Below are 21,233 nucleotides of genomic sequence, written 5' to 3'. Positions count from 1 at the left end.
TCAAGGAGGAGGGGAGAAGAGGAGGGAACTGGCCTGGGAGGGATCCTGGGAGAAGGCGGAATGTGGGAGGGCTCAAGGGGACGTGGGAGGAACGAAGAGGGGGGGCGGGGGAGAAAGAGGGGCAGTCTCCCAAGTACTTTTTTTTGGAAGTCCTAGGATTGATCTACAGGACCAAGACTCTTCTCCCAGCCGCTAGGGTCCCCGTTCAGCCAAAGGTAGGGGGAGTCACGCTCCCGGTGGGAGGAAGGAGAGTTGTAGATGGAGAGGATGATGGAGGGACCTGGGAAAAGGGGTGATGTAGGGTAGAATCAAAGGAAAGCCAAGCTACTGAGGGTTGTATAGTCAAAGAAGACACAAGAAGAGTGGGGAAAGGAAGCAGATATTGGGGAGTGGGGCTACAGGGTGTTCCAAATAGGGCATCCGAAGTGCCCGAAGGCTAGGGGCTCCTCTGTGAGGCCCTCTCCCTGGGTCCCCAAGCCTAAATGTCCCCAAACAAAGCTTCCCTGTTGTGTTGTTTGTCTGAGTTGGGGGAAGCATGGGGCAGGGGTTGTGGGGGGGCGGGTAGGGGGAGCTCGCTGTAAAGGAGCTGTTCTCCTTTACAGAGGGAAGGCCTTGGCTGAGAAGCCGACTAGTGCTCTTGCCTCCTGTGGCCCCGGGAAAGAGATGGCTGTGTTGGCAGGAGGCTTGGACAACCCCACCCCACCCCACCCCACCCCCACCTTGAGGCCTGGCCCTTCTGGGCCCCTTGACCCTGCAGGGCATGTAGGATGTGTACCAAGTTCTCCAATGCATTCTGGTTCTCTGCCTTTTCTACCTGGAATCTGCCCAGAAAGGACTCTCAGCTTGGCTGCCATTTAGGGGACCTGAGATCTGAGGATGCCCTAAGCCCCTTCTTGCCTGCCTCTTTCCACAATCAGTAACTATCTGTCCTCTCTCTGACTGGCTGAACAGGATCATCTGGGTCCCTCCTGCCTCTGCTCCTTGGCTTTTGTCAGTCCCTCTCCTCCTCTTTGCCTTTTCATGAGGTTCGTGGGGTTCTCAAGGCAATTATACTGAGTTTCAGTAAGCTCTGGGAGTTGGTGATGGATAAGGAAGCCTGGCGTGCTGCAGTCTGTGGGATCGCAAAGACTGAGCAACTGAACTGAACTGAACTCCTCCTTACTCATTGCCTGCCTTTCTCAGTTGCTCCCTAATTCTGTGTGCCAGACTCTCTCCTGATCCCCTTCTGTCCATTTTCAACACACTCTCTCTCTCCGCTGTCTGTTTGGTCCCCTTTTATTCCCACAGTTTTCCCTTCCTCTCACATCCTGTCTGTCTGGGTCTCCCTCTCTGTGTCTCTTGCTCGGTCTCAACCTATTTATCTTGATGGGCCTCTGATCTTGGTCTCTAATCTCTGTCTTTTGATCACTGGGTGTCCTTGACCTGTGAATCGGGATATAGACGTGATGATAGCAGAACTAGGGAAAGGACATTATGAGACATAACAACTAATAGTGAGCGTTTATTCTTTACAGAAGGGAGGGAGAGCCTTCTCTCTCTCTCTCTTTTTCTCTCTCTTTCTCTCTCTCTCTTCCCCCCGCCCCCCTCCCCAATCTGGGTGTCTCAGTCTGTGCCTCTGTTACTCTGTATTTCTCTTCTTACCTAGTATGTATTTCTTTCTGTCTCTCTTAACCCCTGGGTCCCTCCCTTTCTGTCACACTGGCTCTCTGTCTCTGGTCTTAACCAGTGTCTCTTTTCCTCTCATGACCTCTCTCTCAGACCTGGGCTTCTCAATTTCAGCTTCTCTCTCTCTGGGGCACCCAGGCCTTCCCTGCCATGGGACCTGTCAGCGTTTGGCAGTGGAGCCTGTGGGGGTTGCTGCTGTGCCTGCTGTGCAGTTCGTGCCTGGGATCTCCAACCCCATCCACGGCACCTGAGAAGAGGGCTGGGAGCCAGGGGCTGCGGTTTCGGCTGGCTGGTTTCCCCAGGAAGCCATCCGAGGGCCGTGTGGAGATACAGCGGGCTGGTGAATGGGGCACCATCTGCGATGATGACTTCACGCTGCAGGCTGCTCATGTCCTATGCCGGGAGCTGGGCTTCACAGAGGCCACAGGCTGGACCCACAGTGCCAAATATGGCCCTGGAACAGGTGAGCAATGCTTCAGGCACAGCCTAGGTATTGCCAAGGTACAGCCTAAATGTATGGGAGGGAACAGCCATGGGGACACAGAACACCAAGAACAGCCAGAGTCAAGTACACCTGTGGAGGAGAACATACAGCTGCATGAACTTAGGCTGATCAATGCCTTCTCTGAGCCTCAGATGCCCCCATGTGCAAAATGACTAGATGATCTGTAAGTTACTTTCTTCTGCCAAAGTATGATTCTACAAAGCCACATGCAAAGACAGCCTGACGCAGATGAGCCCTGTATGATTAAAGTACAGCTGGTTTCATGGGAAGCTGAGAGCAGGTAAATGATGTCTGGACGTCCCAAAGACAGAAGTGATCACAGATACTGCAGCCAACAAGATCAGATTATAATTTAGAGCTGAAACTGACAAGCTGGGCTTCCAAAGACAAGTATAAACTTTAAGATGTGGTTAGTAGGGGTTTAGGAGCAATTCTGAGACCTGGGGGCACTTGCATTGTATAAACTCACATTGGAATTGGTAGAACTGGTGCAATCTGCAGTTAACCCCCAATTCCCACTGGTTAGACCACATCTGGAATAAAGCATCACTTTAGATGCCACATTTTCAAACAGACAGTAGAAAATGGAAGCACTGGGCATTTCCTGGTGGTCTAGTAGTTAGGACTTTGCGCTTTCACTCCCGAGGGCACAGGTTTAATCCCTGAATAGGGAACTTAGGTTCCTGGAAATGGAAGTACTTTCAGAGGAGAGCTACCAGATGTAAAAGATTGGAAGCCACGTTTCAAGGAGGAATAGCTGAAGAAAGCAGGGATATTTGACATGAAATGAAAAAGCTTTGGATAATAATTACATCATGGTTGAATTCAAACTTGAAGACAGTCATTTGACTGAGGGACTTTTTCTGGGTGGCATCAAAGGACTGAATCAGACCTGGAGTGGAGGAAAGTAATAAAAGAATCTCAATAGTTTGTGATAGTTCCGATAGCCTGATGGGGCAAGAGGTAGGTATCCCAGCAGAAGCTGGGTAAGTCCTGTCCGGATATGCATGAGGGTTCCCTGCACATGGCCCTTTGAGGGGCCACCAGTTCTGAGAGAAAGTCAGTGATACTCATTTCAGTTTGGCTCAGGTCAAGAGAAGAACACGGGGCAGCATGGCAGCACAGAGCAGTCACATGGGAGAATGGAAGGCTGAGGTGAAAGGATCTTACGTTTCCAAGTCCTACAAATGGCTCAAATCCCTAAGCCCTCATGAATTGGCTGTATGGTCCTAGGCAAGTTACTTCACTTCCCTGAACTTCAATTTCTTTATACAAAATGGTGATAATATCTTCCAGCAGCTCTGTTCTAAGAATGATCACATATGTACATACCTTGGCAGAGTGCCTCACACACACTAGGCGGCTATCACTGAATGGGTAAGGACAGATCAGAACTTCAGTGTTGACTCTTGGGTTTTTTATTCACCCTACCAAATTCTTGGGTATCCCCAGAACACTATCAACCGTCCATCAATCCTATGCTCCCATTCCTATTCCTTTCCAGGGTCCCCTGTCCCTTCCCTACCCATTATCTTACCAGGTGTGAGGCTTCCATGCTCTCACCAACATCCCCATGCTACTTCTCCAAGCCTCTCTATCCCCTTATCTCCCCTCCCACACAGGCCGCATCTGGCTGGACAACCTGAGCTGCAGTGGGACTGAGCGGAGTGTGACTGAATGTGCCTCCCGGGGTTGGGGGAACAGTGACTGTACCCACGATGAGGATGCTGGGGTCATCTGCAAGGACGAGCGCCTCCCTGGCTTCTCAGATTCCAATGTCATTGAGGTCTGTAGTTCATAAACACACACACACACACACCACCCAGGACGGCAAGACAGAAAGGGCTGTGGGGTGGTTATATGTGGAGATACTAGAATGTAGGGGATCCCATGTGCCCAATGGGATAATTGGGGTCAGTGGGAGACTGGGGGAGTGGGCAAAATGATAGAGCTCTGAGACACTGCATAGTCCAGGTTTATTTTAGCATTAGCATTCAAGTTACTAAGCCTGGCATGAACCTCTCCAACTTCATCCCTGGTCCCCAGGGCACCTGTGCTCTCTCTCAGCTCAGATATTCCTGAGGGAACATTTCACTCTTACTTTCTCTTACTTCTTCAGTGCCACTTCCTCCTTAAGTGTTCCCTCAGGCTCCAAGCAGAGTTAGATGCTCCTTCCCCAGCTTCTTCTGGACCCTTAGTCATTTCTCAGAGCCCAGCAAGTCCTCACACTCTGGTGGCTGCACCACAGTCAGTACCTCACAGAGCGCAGGCCTGCCTCTCAGCCCCATCTCGCCACTGGGTTCACAGCAAGTACACTCAATCAGGGTTTCTTTAGAGTGGCCAGACGTGTGAAAGGTGCCACTGGGATGCCTTCCTCTGCTTGTGGCCCCCTCCCCAGGTAGAGCATCACCTGCAAGTGGAGGAGGTGCGACTTCGGCCAGCTGTTGGAAGGGGCAGACGGCCCCTGCCTGTGACTGAGGGACTGGTCGAAGTCAGGCTTCCGGATGGCTGGTCGCAAGTGTGTGACAAAGGCTGGAGTGCGCACAACAGCCATGTGATCTGCGGGATGCTGGGCTTCCCGAGCGAAAAGCGGGTCAACGTGGCCTTCTACAGGTGAAGCGACGTGGGCGCTGGTGCAGCAGTCTGGAGTTGAGGGGTGCTTGTTAAGGAGCGGTGTTGAGGGACCTCCGAAGGGGTTGGTTCACCTGGGGAGCCGGGGGAAATCTGGAGGCCTCGGTGAAACTAGAGAGTTGAGAAATCTTGGACCATGAAGCGGCCCCCTAGGCGGATTTGCTGCGGGGACCAGCGAAGCTCTGGCCCCAGTGGCCAGAGCCGGGGCGGGGCGAGCGGCGGCGGTGGCGTCGGGGCCGGCGGTCGGCAGGTGGCGTCTCCGCGCCCCGGGGCCAGAGCTGGGCCTCGCGGGGCCACGCCCAGCGGCCCGGGAGCCCGCGGGTCGGAGTCGGTGGGTGGGGGTAGCGACCACGCCCCGCCGAGGCAGTACCCGGGCGGGGCCTAACGCCGTGAGTCTGACGGCGACCGGCCCTGGGCGCCCGCGGGGCGGCGGTCCCATCCTGGCCGCCAATCCCTGAAGGCCGGAGGGCGCCGGAAGAGGCCGGGGCCCTTCCCTGGGTCCCGGCGGCCCACTAGGCGTCTGTGAGCGCGAGAGCACTCAGGACTGCTAAACTAGTTTTCCAGAATATCCTTCAGCCCTGGAGGCCGGCCCTCTCCACCTGCACTGGAGCCCTGGTGTAGGCGCCGGCTTCCGGGACTGTATCACATTGGGGACCGGCTCTTTGCTTACTGCGTCTCGCTTCCCTGGAGCATCTAATTTGGCCGTTTTAAGAAATTTTGAAATCTCTATAATTTAAATGATTATCTTCTTCAGCTGTTCCTTAGACCAGTTTTGCAGGAAGAGCTCCTAACATCTGGGTGACCTTCTACTAGGCACGCTACTTCGGATGTGGGGCTGATCGGGGCAGCCTACAGCATAACAGCTCTTTTTAATGAAAGCATCTAGATTTTGCACTGCCTTTCCGTTGAGGCAGCATCCCACTGCTCTTATTGACCTTGTAATCACCTAAATTAGGTCTTCCCTCCTCCTTGATACTGATAGAGCAGCCTATTTGAACCTAAATCTGTTGAGTTTACCCTATGAAATGTTTGATACATGTTCTCATGTTTGATACATCATTTAAAAACCATAATGATCCCATGAGATTATCTTGAATCTTGACATTATTTTGCACTTGTCATCCCTCCCTGCCCCCTCTGTTCAATAGATATGATAGCTATGCCTCCTGACGTCATCAAAGTGACTGTTAAAATGTGTTGAAATCTTTAGAACCAAAGTCTAACTCCTCTTATGAATCCTCCAGATTTACATCAAACCTTTAATCATTAGTTGTGAAATGTTTTTTCAACAGTTGGGACAAACTGAACACTACATTGATACAGCCAACATTTCATCATCTTATCTGTAATGAGATTATAGGAGACTTTATTAGTCTTTTGCTAAAATCCACATACACTATGTTCACAGCCATTCTGCAATTTTAGGAATCTTAAAGGAAGTCATGGTGGTTTGATTGAGCTGACTTTTACTGAAATCCTTTTAGATTTCTAAGGATCACCATATTTTTTCCTCAATGCTCACAAACTTTCTACTTAATGACTATTCTAGAACATAAATTATCTGTAAATTGGGGAATCCTTTTCCTCCTTTTTGAAAGTCAGTACATTATCCAGCCTCCAGTCTTTTCCATACTTGCTGAAATTTTTTTTGCCTTGGCTCTGAGAGACATCTGAAAGTTCTTTAGGCCCCAAGGAATATACTTTCTCTGGTATAGCAACTCATATACAGTTGAAAACATCTATGTGCTGTGCTCCTCTGCTGTTATCTACCTCGGGCCTATATTTCCCTGTGCTTGTTCTTTACCTTCCCAGAACCAAATCCAGGTTCTGAAAGATTAGTGCGACTTAAATAGCAGGCATTTCAGATGAAGAGGGTAGCATGAACAAAGGTATAGAGAATAAACATTTATTGAGTGCCTATTGTGTGCCAGGGACTGTTGTAGACACTAGGAATTCAACAATAAACAACAACAACAAAACCCCCAAAATCCTTGATCTCATGAACTAGGGAAGAATCAGGAAAAAAGTAAAATTACAAAATGTAAGGATGGCAAAGAGTGTAATAGGTAAAAATAAAGCAGGGAAAATGTTAGGAAGTGGGACTGGAATTGCAGTTTTAAAATAAGTCAGAGGAGGCATCATTTGAGAAAATATTTATAGGGCACAATCTATGCAAAAATCTTGATGAGCATCTCCAGGAAGAGGCATCATAAATGAGAAGATATCAGAATGAGGGGTTAGGGGGAATTCTTGTCATACTCCAGGAGGCCACTGGGGCTGGAGCTAAGGGAACAAGGCAGAAGATGACAGGAGATGTAATTTAGGAGGAGATAAGGAAAGAATGAGGAGCCAGATCATGTAAGGCCATTTGAGAGACTTTAATTTTTACTGTGTGAGATGAGGTTTTGAGCAGAGGCGTGACATCTGTCTTCCACTTTTTGTGTATTGGGCTGTTTTGTTAAGAATAGACTGTAAGGAATGTGTAGAGTCAAGGAGGCAGGGAGACTAGTTAGGCAGTTATTGTCTCCTGAAAGCCAACTAAAGAAAGTGAGAGGTGATGTGACCAGTGAAAGTGGTGAAAAAGTGATCAAATTCTGTGTTGAAGATAAAGCCAACAGGATTTGCTGATGGATCCATCGTGGTATGAGAGAATGAGAAGAATTAGGGATCATTCCAAGGCTTTTGGCCTGAGCTAGATATGGAGTTGACCTCATTTGATAAAGAAAACAGTGAGTGGGGCATATTTTGTGTGGGGATGGGAGAGTGGAGATTGTATATTAGGAACTTGTTTTTAGACCAATTAAATTTGAGTTGCTTTAGATACTGAAATGGCGAAGCTATTGGATATATGACTCTAGAGTTCAGTTGAATTAAAGCCCTGAAACTGGACAACATCACCAAGGGAGGGAGCGTAAATAGAGAAAAGGAGGTGCAGGGACTGAACTCTAGGGAGTTTAAACATTATGAGGTCAGGAAGATAAGGCAAAATGCAAACAGGGAGGTGAGGTAGAAAGAAAACCAGGTGAGTGTGGAGACCTGGAAGCCAAGTAAAATGTTTCAAGGAAGAGCAAGAGGGATCAACTGAGTCACTACTGCTGATGCATCCAAAAACATGAGGACTGAGAAATGAATAGGATTTAGTAACTTGGATGTCATTGTTGACCCCAACAGAGATGAAAATGAATAGGAAATTTTGAAAGACAGTTGACTAGAGTAGAAGATTTTTGTTTAGTCACTAAGTCATGTCCAACTCTTTTGTGACCCCGTGGACTGTAGCCTGTAGGGCTCCTCTGTCCATGGGATTTCCCAGCCAAGAATACTGGAGTGGGTAGCCATTTCCTTCTCCAGGGATCTGCCCAACCCAGAGACTGAACCCATGTCTTCTGCACTGCTGAGCCACCAGGGAAGCGAGAGAGAAGATGTATACTGAGAAACAGTGGAAGAAAAATCTGAATGGATAAAGTACGGCTAGGAAATGGAACAGTTTTAATGCCAGAGTGGAGAGTTTTACCTTTATCCTATGAAAAATTAAAAAATAAAAGTACTTGTATGGGACAGTGACAAAAATAAGGCCAGTGTTTTTAAAGTTCGTCTGATAGTAGTGAATTGGAAGAGGAGGTTCTAGACGCAGTAAGAGTAATTAGGAAATATAAAAATGAAGCTGACTAGGAGGATGACAACAAAGAGAGAGGAATGAATAGAGGTAGGATGACTGATAGAACACAGAAAATAAAAGAAGAGATAACTAAAATGATTCTGAAACTGCTCAAGAGAAGGATGGTGCCTGGCATCTCTGGGCTTTAAGTTAATATGAGCTAGCTTTAGACATGGGCCATCCCTGGGAATTTTGAGGCTCAGGAATTGTCCCTAAGTATGCACAGACTCAAGAAAACTTCAGAAATCAGGAATATATGTCTACATATTGGAATCTCTTACCGAGTCTGGAATATGAAGGCTGGAAAAGGAGATATATATTAAGTACAGAGTTCATTCTTAGTAGGGAAAGAGATTACAGTGGTCCTGGGAGATTCTGTGATGAGAATTTGATGTAGATATTCCTTCACAGGTCAAGTCAGACAGAGGGAGACTCCTCATAGGTAATGCAATTATAAAGGCTAGGCAGGATAGTTATAAACAACTCTGCCTTCCTTGGAGAAAGAAGATGCATCTGGTAGCTTTTAGAGGAAGTTAGTAAGATTTAGAGAATAAGAAAATCATAATGTGATGTATCATATTTCAACTTTGATTTGGTACTTCTACCCTAGAACATGTGAAAGTTGTAGAATTTTAGAAGAGGAAAAGAATGTACAGATAACTGAGCCATTTAATGCCTTTTGGCAGGCAAAGAAATTGAGGTTCTAAGAGCTTAAGTGCTATTTAAGAAGACACTCTTCTAGTTCATTTCAGATATTCTTGTTCATATTCAGATATATTCACTGACAGATATTTACTGAGCTCCCACTGTTTGCCAAGCACTGCGCAAGGTGCTGAGAATACAGAGGTGATGAGAGAGTTGATTTGGCACCAGATCATAGAAGACCTTGTAGGCTATGGTAATGATTTGAATCTTTATGATAAAAGTAATGGAAAGTGATGGAAGTTTTTTAATGAGGAGGGCTGTGAGAGAACGTGATCAGGTTTGGGGCTCCCACTTTGACTGCACTTTGAGAATGGTTTAGAGAAGAGCAAGAGCAAATGGATTAGAGAGTCATTCAGGAAGGAACACTGGCAGGACTTGGTTACGGATTGACTTTGGGAGCCAAAGAAGAGAGAGATGTCAAGGTTGATTCCTAAGTTTCTGGCATAGATTTTGCTAAAACAATTAGACCCACATTAAATTTTAGGTAATTTTGAGATATCTAAGTAGGAACATCGAGAAGGCAATGGGATATACAAGGTTAGATGTAAATGAGAACATATAAAGAGAGGATGTGAAGTGAGAAGAAGGCCTTAAAGCTCCAAAAATGTAAATAACTATATAGAGGAGGAGCCTGCAAAGAAGACCAAGAAAGAGCATCCAGAATTAGGACTCAAATAAAGCTAATGGTGTTGTGACAGCTGCTGTCAGATGCTACCAAGAGTCAGTGGTATGTGAGACAAAAAAAAAAAAATCTAGATTATTATCACAGAGTGATGGGTGGGGAAAGACAGAAAGGACTGGATTAAGGAGTGAGTGGGAAAGATGATGAGTGTTGACACTACTGAAAAGTTTTTCTACTAAGAAGAAATGTGGGCTGGAGTGTGTGTGTGTGTGTGTGTGTGTGTGTGTGTGTGAGAGAGAGAGAGAGAGAGAGATTTGAATATGTTTAAAAGGATTCAGTTGAGGGAAGGTTATGTGCAACTTCTCAATTGAAAGAGAAAGGATCCTAGGGGAAGGAATTCAGAAACATTTAGGGGTGGTGGCTTTAGAAAAGAGAGACAGATATCAGCACTGTCCTTAAGTGCCAGGGCCTCAATGTAACCTGTATTTGCCTGATATATATTAATAATTATATATACCATATAATTATAAAGACCTTATAAAGTTCTTAAATAACTAGAGAAGTACTTCTAAATTTCTAGATAATACTACATTTTTCTGAGTATTGTTACATGATTTCTCTTGGTTACTGGTGAAAGAAAGTGCCAGATACATTTCATTTCAGACATGTTTGAGAAAAAAACATTTGGAGAAGACATTTTTCACTATACTTATCTGATGAAAGGTTCTAAACTCTTAGCAGTGTCTCAGGAAAGGGACCCAAGAGTTATTGTAGACTCTTTGCTAGGAATGTTGAATGTATTGGATGTTTTGGCAAAGATCATCCTCAGGAAGAAGCCAAGGTAGGAAATACCAAGCAGATTTAGCCCTGTTTAAATCTATATATTAAAATCCTTGCATATCTGCACGTAATATACCACATCCAAACATAACTCAAGAGAAGCAGCAGAACAGAACAGACAGGATAACTAAGAGGATAATGGGGAATTCCATACATTTTGTAAAGACAGACAAGACCTGCATTCATCTATATATAGTTGGACAGGACAAAGAGTGGGCAAAATGAAAGTCTTTGAAATCAAAGGGAGAATGAGAGGAGAAACAGACCTAGTTTTCATTCATCAGACTTAAGGTAACCTCCTGAAGAATAAAATAGGTCAAATATTTAGGTCAATTAAGAAGAAATAAGGTTTTAGACCTTAATTCCCTAGAAGTAAGTCTGGGAGATGAGCTGTTTGTGAATGACTAAAGCATGTGGGATTTAGTTTAGACAGGAAGGATACTGTCATCCTAAGCATCCTGGCCTCATGCTCCCCCAGTCAGACCCAGTCAATGTCCCTTGCTGTCCAGCCTTGTTCCTTGGTCCTCGTTCACTGGCCTCGGACCTGGATATGCCAGAAGCCAGAGCGCATCCAGAAAAAAAATAGTCAGCCTCCCTAGGTGTGACCAGGCCAGTTCTCTCTCCTTGCCTAGTCAGTCTGGCAATCCTAACACCCGTCATTTTAACCTGTCCCCCCAGCCCTCCCCCAGGTTTAGAGCAGCCCTAATATCAGTCCAAGAATCCTGTTCCCCGTCTGCCTTAGCCTGACTTCTGTGGGTCCTGGTACAGGGTCTCTATCAGCCCCGAGTCCACGTCCTTCACCGCAACTCACCTGTCTAGTTCATGTGCTTCTGAGGCCAAACAGCTGTGAAGGGTAGAGCCTTGGGGGCATCTAATGCTATAAGATCCTGCCACCAGGAGACCTCTAACTGCTAAAACAGAAATCTTGCCCCTGGTCCCTGTTCCACCAACCTTTCCCACTTGGTTCTAGACTGTTCCTGACTCTGCTGTTGTCTTATCCTCACAGAAAGTTGAGGAAGCGAGCGGCCAAAGCCTCGGCCCGACGCTCCAAGCCCCTTGGAAGGTAATGGGGCAAGAGCCCCGGGACCTCCTGCTCATCCCTGTGGCCCCAGGAGGTGGATGGATGGAAGGCAGCCTATCCATGTCCATCCCAAAACCCAAGCTGATGAATTAGGGATATGGCTGGAAAATGGCCATTCCTGGAGGGAGGAGTGGGGAGGCAGGCATGCGGGTGGGTAAGTTTTGATTTAGGAAGCACAAGGAGGAAATAATATAGGAATGACTAAGGAGACACCTCCGTATCTTTATACTGCCCCCAAATAGCTTGGACTCCAGCCTCAGCCACCTGCATGCTTCCTCCCCCCACAACTCCTAACCTCCCTTCATTCACCTACATCCCCACACTCTCTCCTCCCTCCACTATTCCTCTCATCTCCTCTCCCCTCCACCTGGACTGACATCACCAGATTTCTCATCACTGTTGCTGAATCCAGAGAGCAGCATGTATTCCAAAAATACAGTTAAGTGGTATTCAGCAGTGTATGTGGAAAATCTGACTGCCTGCTTTGCCCCTTCCCACGCTCTGCATGAAGGGTCCTTCCTAGAGACAGAAAGAAGAAAGAATCCTTTGCCTTTCCCGGGTAATGCACCTGACCACTACTGCCACTAACTTCTTTCTCCTTTTTTCAGACCAGTCACCAAGCTTAAAGCCAAACCCAAAACCCGAATGGGCAGGGGGCCTATTAAGAGGTAAATAAAGTTTAGGCTGGGTGGAGAGGAGAGGGAGTGCCAAGTGATGAGTCGGGGGCATCGGGCTGTGGTTAGGAAGGGGTCCAAGAGACGCCTCCACAAGGAGGTGGAGGAGCAGCAGCAACTGTTACAAGCCACCTTACAGATGATTCACCACAATGTAAAGTAAGATCGGCCCTTTTGTTTGGTTTTTTTGTTGTTGTTGTTGGGTTGTTTTTTTTTTTTTTGGCCCATATGTTTTTTGTCTGAGGAATTATGCTCGTCACAGGATTTTTGAAAAATCTCCATAGAAGTTCACCCATTGACTCCTCTTGTTCCACATGCTTATTTACCTTCCCCCAGCAGATTTTAGGAGATACTCTGGCACTCTTGTCCTTCAGATGCCATGCTTGCCTCTCGCCCAAGGAGTTAAGTTTCCCTAAGGGATCAGTGTTCCCATCCTACCTTTATTAATTGTTAAATGGAATAAGTGCTACTGGGTTGGAAGTGAGACTCAGGATCCCCTGTGGAACCTTTCCCAGGGCAGGAGTCAGATGACAGTCCTGGTCCTCTGGCCCAGTTAACACAGTTAGGCTCCCAGTTCCATCATTTTCCTTCTGGGCTCCTTCAGAACCCCAGGGAACAAAAAGCTTCCAATCCCAATGACTGCGTCTCACTTGGCTTCTGAAGGCAGTTCGCGCAAGAAAAGTCCCCTGGAGAGCTCCTTCAGCAGTGTGTGAGGGGTGGAGAAGTCGGCCCTTTCTACTGTCTCCTCCTCTTTTCACAGCATTCCAGGATCACTCAGGGGTCCCAGGCACCGCCCCCCCACTCCCCAGCTCCTCCCTCTGGTGCCTTCAACAGGCTTTGGCATTGGAGGGTGTTCCCATAGTGCCCTTCCAGCTTAGGGTTGTCTTGCACAACATGGCCATACTCTGGCCTTCCCTGACCCCCACATTAAAGCGATGACCTCTTTCACTTTTATTTTCAGCCACACAGGACTTTGAAAGAATACTAAGTCTCTTTGAGCTTCAGAGTCCACTTATCTTGAGCTTCCAAAGGTATTCTGTAAAGTCTCCAGGCTTCCTTTGTCTGATTTGTCTATAACTTATCCCTCTCTCTGTGTCTTCCTAGCCAGTGGCTTCAAATCATCATCTTCTCCTCCGACATCAAGTAATAGAGCACATTACTGTAGTAATTCGCCACCAGACCACCCTCACAGGCCCACCCCACCAACACAAGGCCTCATTGGTTCCTTCCCTCTCTGGGTTCAAACAGGCTGTTCTGGGAAGAAAGCACTTCTCTTATTTCATGGCTCACTGCCTTGAAATTTCATTCCCTTCCGTTGGTGTTGATAAGCAAGTCCCCTCATTCTCTCTAGCATCTCTCTGCTGTGTTTCAAAGTTTTAACGTCTCTAATTTAGTCCCATTTTCCTGCTCAGGTGGCTATGGAACATTCTTTCTGTTACATTTAAACTACGGAAGCATGGACTACCTCATTAAAGACTCATACAGTTCAGCTTTAGGTCTGGGGTTATCCTTACCCTTCAGTTGTTCACATTCACTCTCCTTCTCTGGTCATGTGGTCTCTCTTTGTCTTGCATTTGTACATCTTCATTCCTATATATACCAGCTCCAGTCTTTCCTGTGTTCCACCTTCTGGTCTGTTCTTCCTGTAACTGCCCATCATCCTCTGGCCTGGAAGCCCCTCTGGCCTCTAAGAAGCCATGTAGACCCAAGACTTACTCACTTCTTTGCATCCTGACTCATTTAGTTCTTTCAGTCGCAGCGTAATAGAAAGATCTGCTTACTCTGGCCATTCAGGCTTCCTGTTAGCTACTCCCTCCTGCCTATCTCTTCCAGATGGTCAGTCCTGGCTTCCTAATCTCTTTGCACAGCAGCTTCAGCCTCCACTGGGGCCAGCTCCCTGAAACCACACAGAACAAGGTCTCTGTCAGGCAAGTCAAAACTAGCCTTCCTTCCCACAGGGTTCTTCTGTTGCAGAACATACCCAAGGACCCCCCTGTTTGGGCTCTTTCAGCCTGGAAACTCCCCATTACCGTTGTCTCTTTGTCTCTGTGTTTTTGCAGAGAAGAGAAGAAGAAGAACTAAAGCGGTCATGAAAGGTTGGGGGACGGTGGAGGCATGGAGCGGGAGGAGGGCTGCAGGCAAAGAGGCAGGAGCACTGTCTCACCCTACTGCTCCCACTCCTGTCCCCCCAGGCTGCTGGCCCAGCGGCAGCAACACTCCTTTGGTCTGCATGGGGTGGCGTGCGTGGGCACGGAGGCCCACCTCTCCCTCTGCTCTTTGGAATTCTATCGAGCCAATGACACCACCAGGTGCCCGGGGGGGGCCCCTGCGGTGGTGAGCTGTGTGCCAAGCCCTCTCTACGCAGCATCCAGTGGCCAGAAGAAGCAACAGTCGAAGCCTCAGGGGGAGGTGTGTGAAACACTATGACCTTCCCCACCGCCCAGGTGAAGAACCCCATAGCCTGGCCATCCCTTGATTAAGCATAGTTCTGACCTTTGAGGACAGAGAGGAACCTTCCAGGGGTTGGGCCACAGACCTGAGCCCACCTGCTCCCTCCCACCAGAATCTCATTGATTTCCCAGGTCTACTGTCTCTGTGCTGATGTTCCCATTCACTGCTGCGCACGTCTCTCTCCTGTACAGGCCCGAGTGCGTCTAAAGGGCGGCGCCCACCCAGGAGAGGGCCGGGTAGAAGTCCTGAAGGCTGGCACGTGGGGCACGGTCTGTGATCGCAAGTGGGACCTGCAAGCAGCCAGCGTGGTGTGTCGGGAGCTAGGCTTCGGGAGTGCTCGAGAGGCTCTGAGCGGTGCCCGCATGGGGCAGGGTGAGGCGGGCACAGGTTGGAGGGAGAGGGAGGTAGGAGGTACATACTCCTGGAGGGGTACATTCCTTAGGAAGGAGACCCCTGGGCAGACAGTAAAGTTAGAACCTCCCGACCTCTGACTTCTGACCTTAGGCATGGGTGCCATCCATTTAAGTGAAGTTAGATGCTCTGGACAGGAACTCTCTCTCTGGAAGTGCCCCCACAAGAACATCACAGCTGAAGACTGCTCGCATAGCCAAGATGCTGGCGTCCGATGCAACCTGCCCTACACTGGGGTAGAGACCAAGGTCAGTCACTCTTTCCCACCTTGGTTCAGGAGTCTCATGTCCTATCCAGTCCTGCCTGGTCGTGATGCAGTCTGATGGCCCTACTGCCCACTGCCCCAGGCCCCGATCATCCTGCAGCTCCCCCTTGACGCCACCACTTGCTAGCCCTGTAAGTGCGTCTGAATCACCATTCAGCCACGGGCCCACTGTGGACTCCCACTACTCCACCCCAAAAGCTTCCACAGCACTTCCATTGCGTCACTACAGATCCGACTCAGCGGGGGCCGCAGCCGACATGAAGGGCGAGTCGAAGTGCAAATAGGGGGACCTGGGTCCTTTCGCTGGGGCCTCATCTGTGGAGATGACTGGGGAACACTGGAGGCCATGGTTGCCTGCAGGCAGCTTGGACTGGGCTATGCCAACCACGGCCTACAGGTGAGTGGGAAGGAGAAGGGAACCAAGGCTATTGCCTCCAAAGGTTGTGTCTGGGACACAGGTCTGCCAAAATGAGTCCCTTGGCTGGGGAGGCTGGATGGTGGCCTCACAAAAACACCTCTGTATGTCCCCAGGAGACCTGGTACTGGGATTCAGGAAATGTGACAGAGGTGGTGATGAGTGGAGTGCGCTGCACAGGGGCTGAGCTGTCCCTGGACCAGTGTGCTCATCATGGGACCCATGTCACCTGCAAGAGGACAGGAAGCCGTTTTACTGCTGGAGTCATTTGTTCTGAAAGTGAGTCAAGTGTAGGGTGATGCAAGCCAGGGAGGGGAGGCTCTGGGTCACCTCTTTGCAGGAAGAGCTGCAATCTGGAGGGGTACACCTTCCCTGTGGAAAGCCAGTCTCACCCCAGTTTCCTGGGGGAGGGGGATGGAAGCACTCCCACCTGTCCCTGCCCCTCACCAGTGACGTCTAACTCTCCTCCCTTCCTCGGTGCAGCCGCGTCAGATCTGCTGTTGCACTCAGCACTGGTGCAGGAGACCGCTTACATCGAGGACCGGCCTCTGCACATGCTGTATTGTGCTGCTGAAGAGAACTGCCTGGCCAGCTCGGCCCGCTCAGCCAACTGGCCTTATGGCCACCGGCGTCTGCTCAGATTCTCCTCCCAGATCCACAACCTGGGACGTGCTGACTTCAGGCCCAAGGCTGGGCGCCACTCCTGGGTGTGGCATGAATGTCATGGGTGAGAGGGTCAAGTAGTAGAAGGGCAAGACCACTGGGGAAGAGGTGAGCCTGCTGGGGGCACGGAAAGAAACAGGGATCCCCTTGTCCCCACAGGCATTATCACAGTATGGACATCTTCACTCACTACGATATCCTGACCCCCAACGGCACCAAGGTGGCTGAGGGCCACAAAGCTAGTTTCTGTCTAGAAGACACCGAATGTCAGGAGGGTGAGTTGAGGCCTAGAATAGATGGCACTGTCCTCATCTCCACAGCCTTGCCTCGCATGACATATGCTCATCTCCTCAGATGTCTCCAAGAGGTATGAGTGTGCCAACTTTGGAGAGCAGGGCATCACTGTGGGTTGCTGGGATCTCTACCGGCATGACATCGACTGTCAATGGATTGACATCACAGATGTGAAACCAGGAAACTACATTCTGCAGGTGCCGGGGCTCTGAGATTTCCAGTTGTTGAGTGGGAAGAGTGTTTATTAAAGACACCTTTGGATTTGAGGAATGCAGCTCATTTGTTGGCTTTCTCCTACTCACAGGTAGTCATCAACCCCAATTTTGAAGTAGCAGAGAGTGACTTCACCAACAACGCCATGAAATGTAACTGCAAATATGATGGACATCGCATCTGGGTGCACAACTGTCACATTGGTATTTGGTGGGAAGAGAAGCCAGAAGGCCTGGGGGTGGGAGGGAAAGGCCTTCATTCGCATCTCCCTAGGTTGTTTCTGAGTCTCCCCACCCACTTCTGGATCTCCCAGTCTCTCCACTTCCACCCGCCCTTCCCCATAATGGGTCTGTTTTCCTACCCAAACCACCTGTTCACCTTGCAGGGGATGCCTTCAGTGAAGAGGCCAACAGGAGGTTTGAACGCTACCCTGGCCAGACCAGTAACCAGATCATCTAAGGTGCCACCACCTTCCTCTGCAGACCACCACTGGCCCCTAACGGCAGGGGTCTGAGGCTGCCATTACCTCAGGAGCTTACCAAGGAATCTTTGATGTCGGCAGGCCCACAGCACTCGTCCGTTGTGCACTGCGGATATGGAACCATCAAGCAGAAATCACTGCCCTCTTTCTTAGGCTAGCTGTCCTGATCTGTGGCCAGGCACGGGGCATTCTGCTCCCAGGCCCAGCACAAAGCCAAGCACGCCAGAGAGAGGCGCACCTGACTGACTACCCAGGACACCAGACAACAGCGGCTCGTTTTCTTGAATAGGGAGGTCAGAACGGTTTAACTCCAGCATCTCCCCTCAGTTCTGGAAGACAAAGCTTTACCTCTAGCCTTTTTGTGGGGGGAAAGAGCAGTGTTCCACCCTTCCCCTCATTTTTCAGTATGACATGTTGTTAGGTATAATTTTATTTTATATAAAAAGTGTTTTTGTGATTCTTCAGAGCCCAGGAATTGGTGCTGGTAGTTGGAGGGACCTGCCCCCCAACTGGTTCAGTCAATCCTCTTGTCCAGGTGCCCTCAGAGCCCAAGCCATGAAACCAAGGTTGCAGTCCGAACAGGAGCCTCCTCCTCTTGCTGGTTCATTCATTCCGTGACTTCAGGGGTCACATATAAGGTCAGAGTTTCCTGTCCTCGCCGGATCCGCACTGCCAGTTGGGATTGGGTTCGAACAGCTTCATAAATATCTTCAGCATTTTGTACCAGCTGCTCCCCAATGGCCAAGATCACATCACCAGGTCGTAGACCAGCCCTATGGCAAAAGATAGAGAAATAAAGGAGGGACTAGATGGCCCAGTTCAAGGGCACATACACCCCACCCATCTCCACCTCCTAATGCAGCCTCTCCCTCACCGGTGAGCAGGGGAGTCCAGGATGACTTTATGGATGAGCACACCATGCTGAACATCAGGAAAGCTTGGTTCTCGAAGCTGTAGTTCAGCAAGGATGCTGAAAGGACACAGATCACTCTGTTAATCACAGGGCACTCTCCCCATTTGGGGTTTGCCTCAAATCCTTCATCAGCATGCTGACAAGTGGGTGAACAGGGCATGCACTAGATCCTCTTGATACAAAAACAATTCACTTTCTGCCTTCTAGCAGTTAGGACGTGGAATTCCAAGTGACACACAGGGTTAAATCAATAGCACTAATGTCATTCTAGAATCCTAAAAGAAGCTATAACTTTAGGAAGTGCTATAACTTTAGCTTAACCTAGAAGGATCAATGTGATATTTAACTATATAAAACAAGAACAACATAAAAACACGGGATTAGGAAATCAAGTTGGCAGGAACAGAAAATACTCATAGGGAAGCCACGTCTAGAAGGTTGGGTGTTGTAAATCTAAGCAATAACAGGATGGGAGGTATGCAAAATAGAGTGAGGTGAGAAAAATCAAGATAATGAGAGAGAACAGCTCTTCTGATAGCTCCAAGAATGAGGCAACTCATCTTAGATAAAAACAGAACTAAGAACGAAGCTCAACAGAACTGCCAGGTACCCACCACGGGTTACACTGATGGCCCTACGTGTCACTACCCCTAAAGCTCATACCTGGGAGTCAAGGTCAGCATCATCACCCCAATGTAGCGGCGCTGGGACCCACTGATTCCAAACCAGGAGTCTGTGTTAGAAGGACAAATGAGCCCCACCCAGGTATATCCTTACTTCCCCTCCTCCTCCCAATAGACCCCTCTCCAGCAAACCCTCCCCACCCCTGCCACTTAAAGAAACCCCTTTCCCCGCAAGCCAGGCTTACTCTTCTTTTCTCCACGATGCAGAAACTCTCGAAGGCGATCAGAAGGGATGGCAAAGGAGATTCCAGATGTGACCTTCATGGTATTCACCCCAATCACCTCCCCATCCTGTTGGGACACAGCCCACTATTCTCTAGCCCAAACAAATAATAGGAGATGGGGGTACCTGAGCAAGAGTGGCAGGGAGTTTTAGGGAGATCTAGTTGGATTCTGGGAGACAGCCAACAAGAAACTGCTCAGAAACTTGACCAAACATCGGTGAATTAGGGAAAACCCACCCCTTCCCATACTGACCTGGGATAGGGATTCTTGGAAAGGATGTCACACTCACCAGGTTGACCAGGGGACCTCCAGAGTTTCCAAACTGCAGGACAAGGAGAAAATATGGGAGAGATCCAGGGACTCTATGCCTCGGGGCACAATCAGGATGTAGACACTTTCTCCAAATCCTCTCCTTTCCCAGCCCGTGAAGGAGTGGCCACAGTTTTTGCGACCCAATCCCGGTATATAGGCTCATCCACCATCTACCACCATTGGTGCCTGTACCACACACCCCCTCCCTCCTCCCCCAACCTAGTCTCTCATTTCTCTCATATCAGGACGCACATCAATAGCTGCATCAGTCTGGATATACTCCACATTGGTTTGGGGAAGGCCCAGATCTTTGGCTGGACGCTGAGCAGAGCTGACAATGCCGGAGGTGATTGTGTTCTGCAGTGCAAAGGGACTTCCCATAGCAACAACAAACTCCCCTTGCCGAACATCAGCTGAGCGTCCCAGGGGCAGCGTAGGGAGAGGCTCCTAAGGGAGAATGGGTACAAGAGACCTGTCATCTGGAGATGTGAACAAATTCACAGCCCCAAGCAGATATGGCCTGCCCCGACCCCCACCTTGGTCTGAATCCTCAGCGTGGCGATGTCTGCCACAGGATCCACAGCTGTGACCACGGCCTCATACGTGTCGCCGCTAGGCAGCCTTACACGGACTCGGCGCCGATCAGCCACCACATGGGCATTGGTAACGATGAGTCCATCGGCAGCCACCACGAATCCTGAGCCATTCGAGATAGGGACTTCACGGCCCGAAAAAGGGTGCCTGGAAAAAGGGGGGGGGGCGGGGCGAGGGGGAATACGGATGTGAGGAGGCTCGGACCCATCCTTCTTGCCCGCCCTCTAGCCCGCGGCTTCGGTGCCTTAGTGTTTACCCCCACCGTTACCTGCCCAAGATCTCGATATAAACCACGGCAGGGGCAGTCTTCTCCACTACGTCCGCGATGAAGTTGTACTGGCTCCGGGGAGAGGTGGGCGGCGAGCCAAGGACCGAGGCGAGCACAGCCGGGGGACCCCGCCCCCCGCCCCAAAACAACAACAGTACTGCCCCTCCAGCGCCCAGCGCCACCGCTAGCCACACGCGCAGACGGGTTCCAGGAGTCCCTGAGTCTTCCGGGGTCCGGGGATCTGGGGTCCCAGCGATCAGCCGTGCTCGGAGATCCGAAGTCCGGGACCTCAGGCATGTCCGTGGTTCAGGGACCCCCACAGACAACCGGGCCCTGAAACTGGGGGTCCCATAAGTCACTCGGGTCCGAGGGTCAGGAGTTCCTGACGTCAGCAGGGCCCGGAGGTCAGGGGTCAACAGGGGTCCCTTTCCCCAGCGACCCCCCCACAAAGCCCGCCATCCCCGGAGGCTCCAGCCAGCACCCCGCCCCGCCCTCAGTGCAGCCATCAGCTCCGCCTCGGCGGCTTCCTCGCCCGCCCAGCGCAGAGGCGGCGCCCTAGACGCGACCGGGAGGACGGCTGGACGCTGAGAACGCCGGTACCTGAAGTCTCCAGAAGTGCACGCTGGGACCCAGGATTCCAGGAGGCCAACTCCGCCCCCGCCCCTCG

The 21,233-nt window shown here is 49.7% G+C and overlaps 2 protein-coding genes across 4 annotated transcripts; one reads left to right on the top strand and one right to left on the bottom strand.

The window, feature by feature from the left end:
- The first annotated feature begins 70 nt into the window (after positions 1–70).
- On the top strand, positions 71–18,028 carry LOXL3 (lysyl oxidase like 3). 3 transcript variants are annotated; one of them, XM_070379848.1, is made up of 16 exons: positions 71–215; positions 1,804–2,128; positions 3,793–3,956; positions 4,569–4,783; positions 11,630–11,686; positions 12,313–12,372; positions 14,571–14,787; positions 15,021–15,201; positions 15,334–15,488; positions 15,735–15,902; positions 16,037–16,199; positions 16,404–16,647; positions 16,743–16,858; positions 16,938–17,074; positions 17,182–17,293; positions 17,476–18,028. In XM_070379848.1, the coding sequence occupies exons 2-16, from the start codon at positions 1,816–1,818 to the stop codon at positions 17,547–17,549; spliced, it is 2,376 nt and encodes a 791-aa protein (XP_070235949.1). In that variant the 5' UTR covers positions 71–215; positions 1,804–1,815; the 3' UTR covers positions 17,550–18,028. The 3 variants fall into 3 exon arrangements, with proteins under 3 accessions (XP_070235949.1, XP_070235948.1, XP_005906801.1); XM_070379847.1 differs by having other exon boundaries at positions 1,780–2,128; XM_005906739.3 differs by lacking the exons at positions 11,630–11,686; positions 12,313–12,372 and having other exon boundaries at positions 1,780–2,128.
- HTRA2 (HtrA serine peptidase 2) lies at positions 17,986–21,210 on the bottom strand. Its single transcript, XM_070379851.1, has 8 exons — positions 20,567–21,210; positions 20,241–20,445; positions 19,957–20,151; positions 19,682–19,714; positions 19,353–19,458; positions 19,148–19,217; positions 18,446–18,541; positions 17,986–18,344 (listed from the first exon to the last, which is right to left on the bottom strand). The coding sequence occupies exons 1-8, from the start codon at positions 21,070–21,072 to the stop codon at positions 18,179–18,181; spliced, it is 1,377 nt and encodes a 458-aa protein (XP_070235952.1). The 5' UTR covers positions 21,073–21,210; the 3' UTR covers positions 17,986–18,178.
- Between the last annotated feature and the right edge of the window lie 23 nt (positions 21,211–21,233).

This window comes from Bos mutus, chromosome 11 (genome assembly GCF_027580195.1).
Source record: "Bos mutus isolate GX-2022 chromosome 11, NWIPB_WYAK_1.1, whole genome shotgun sequence".
NCBI classification, from domain to species: Eukaryota; Metazoa; Chordata; class Mammalia; order Artiodactyla; family Bovidae; genus Bos; species Bos mutus.
This window is presented reverse-complemented; position numbering and strand designations above follow the sequence as displayed.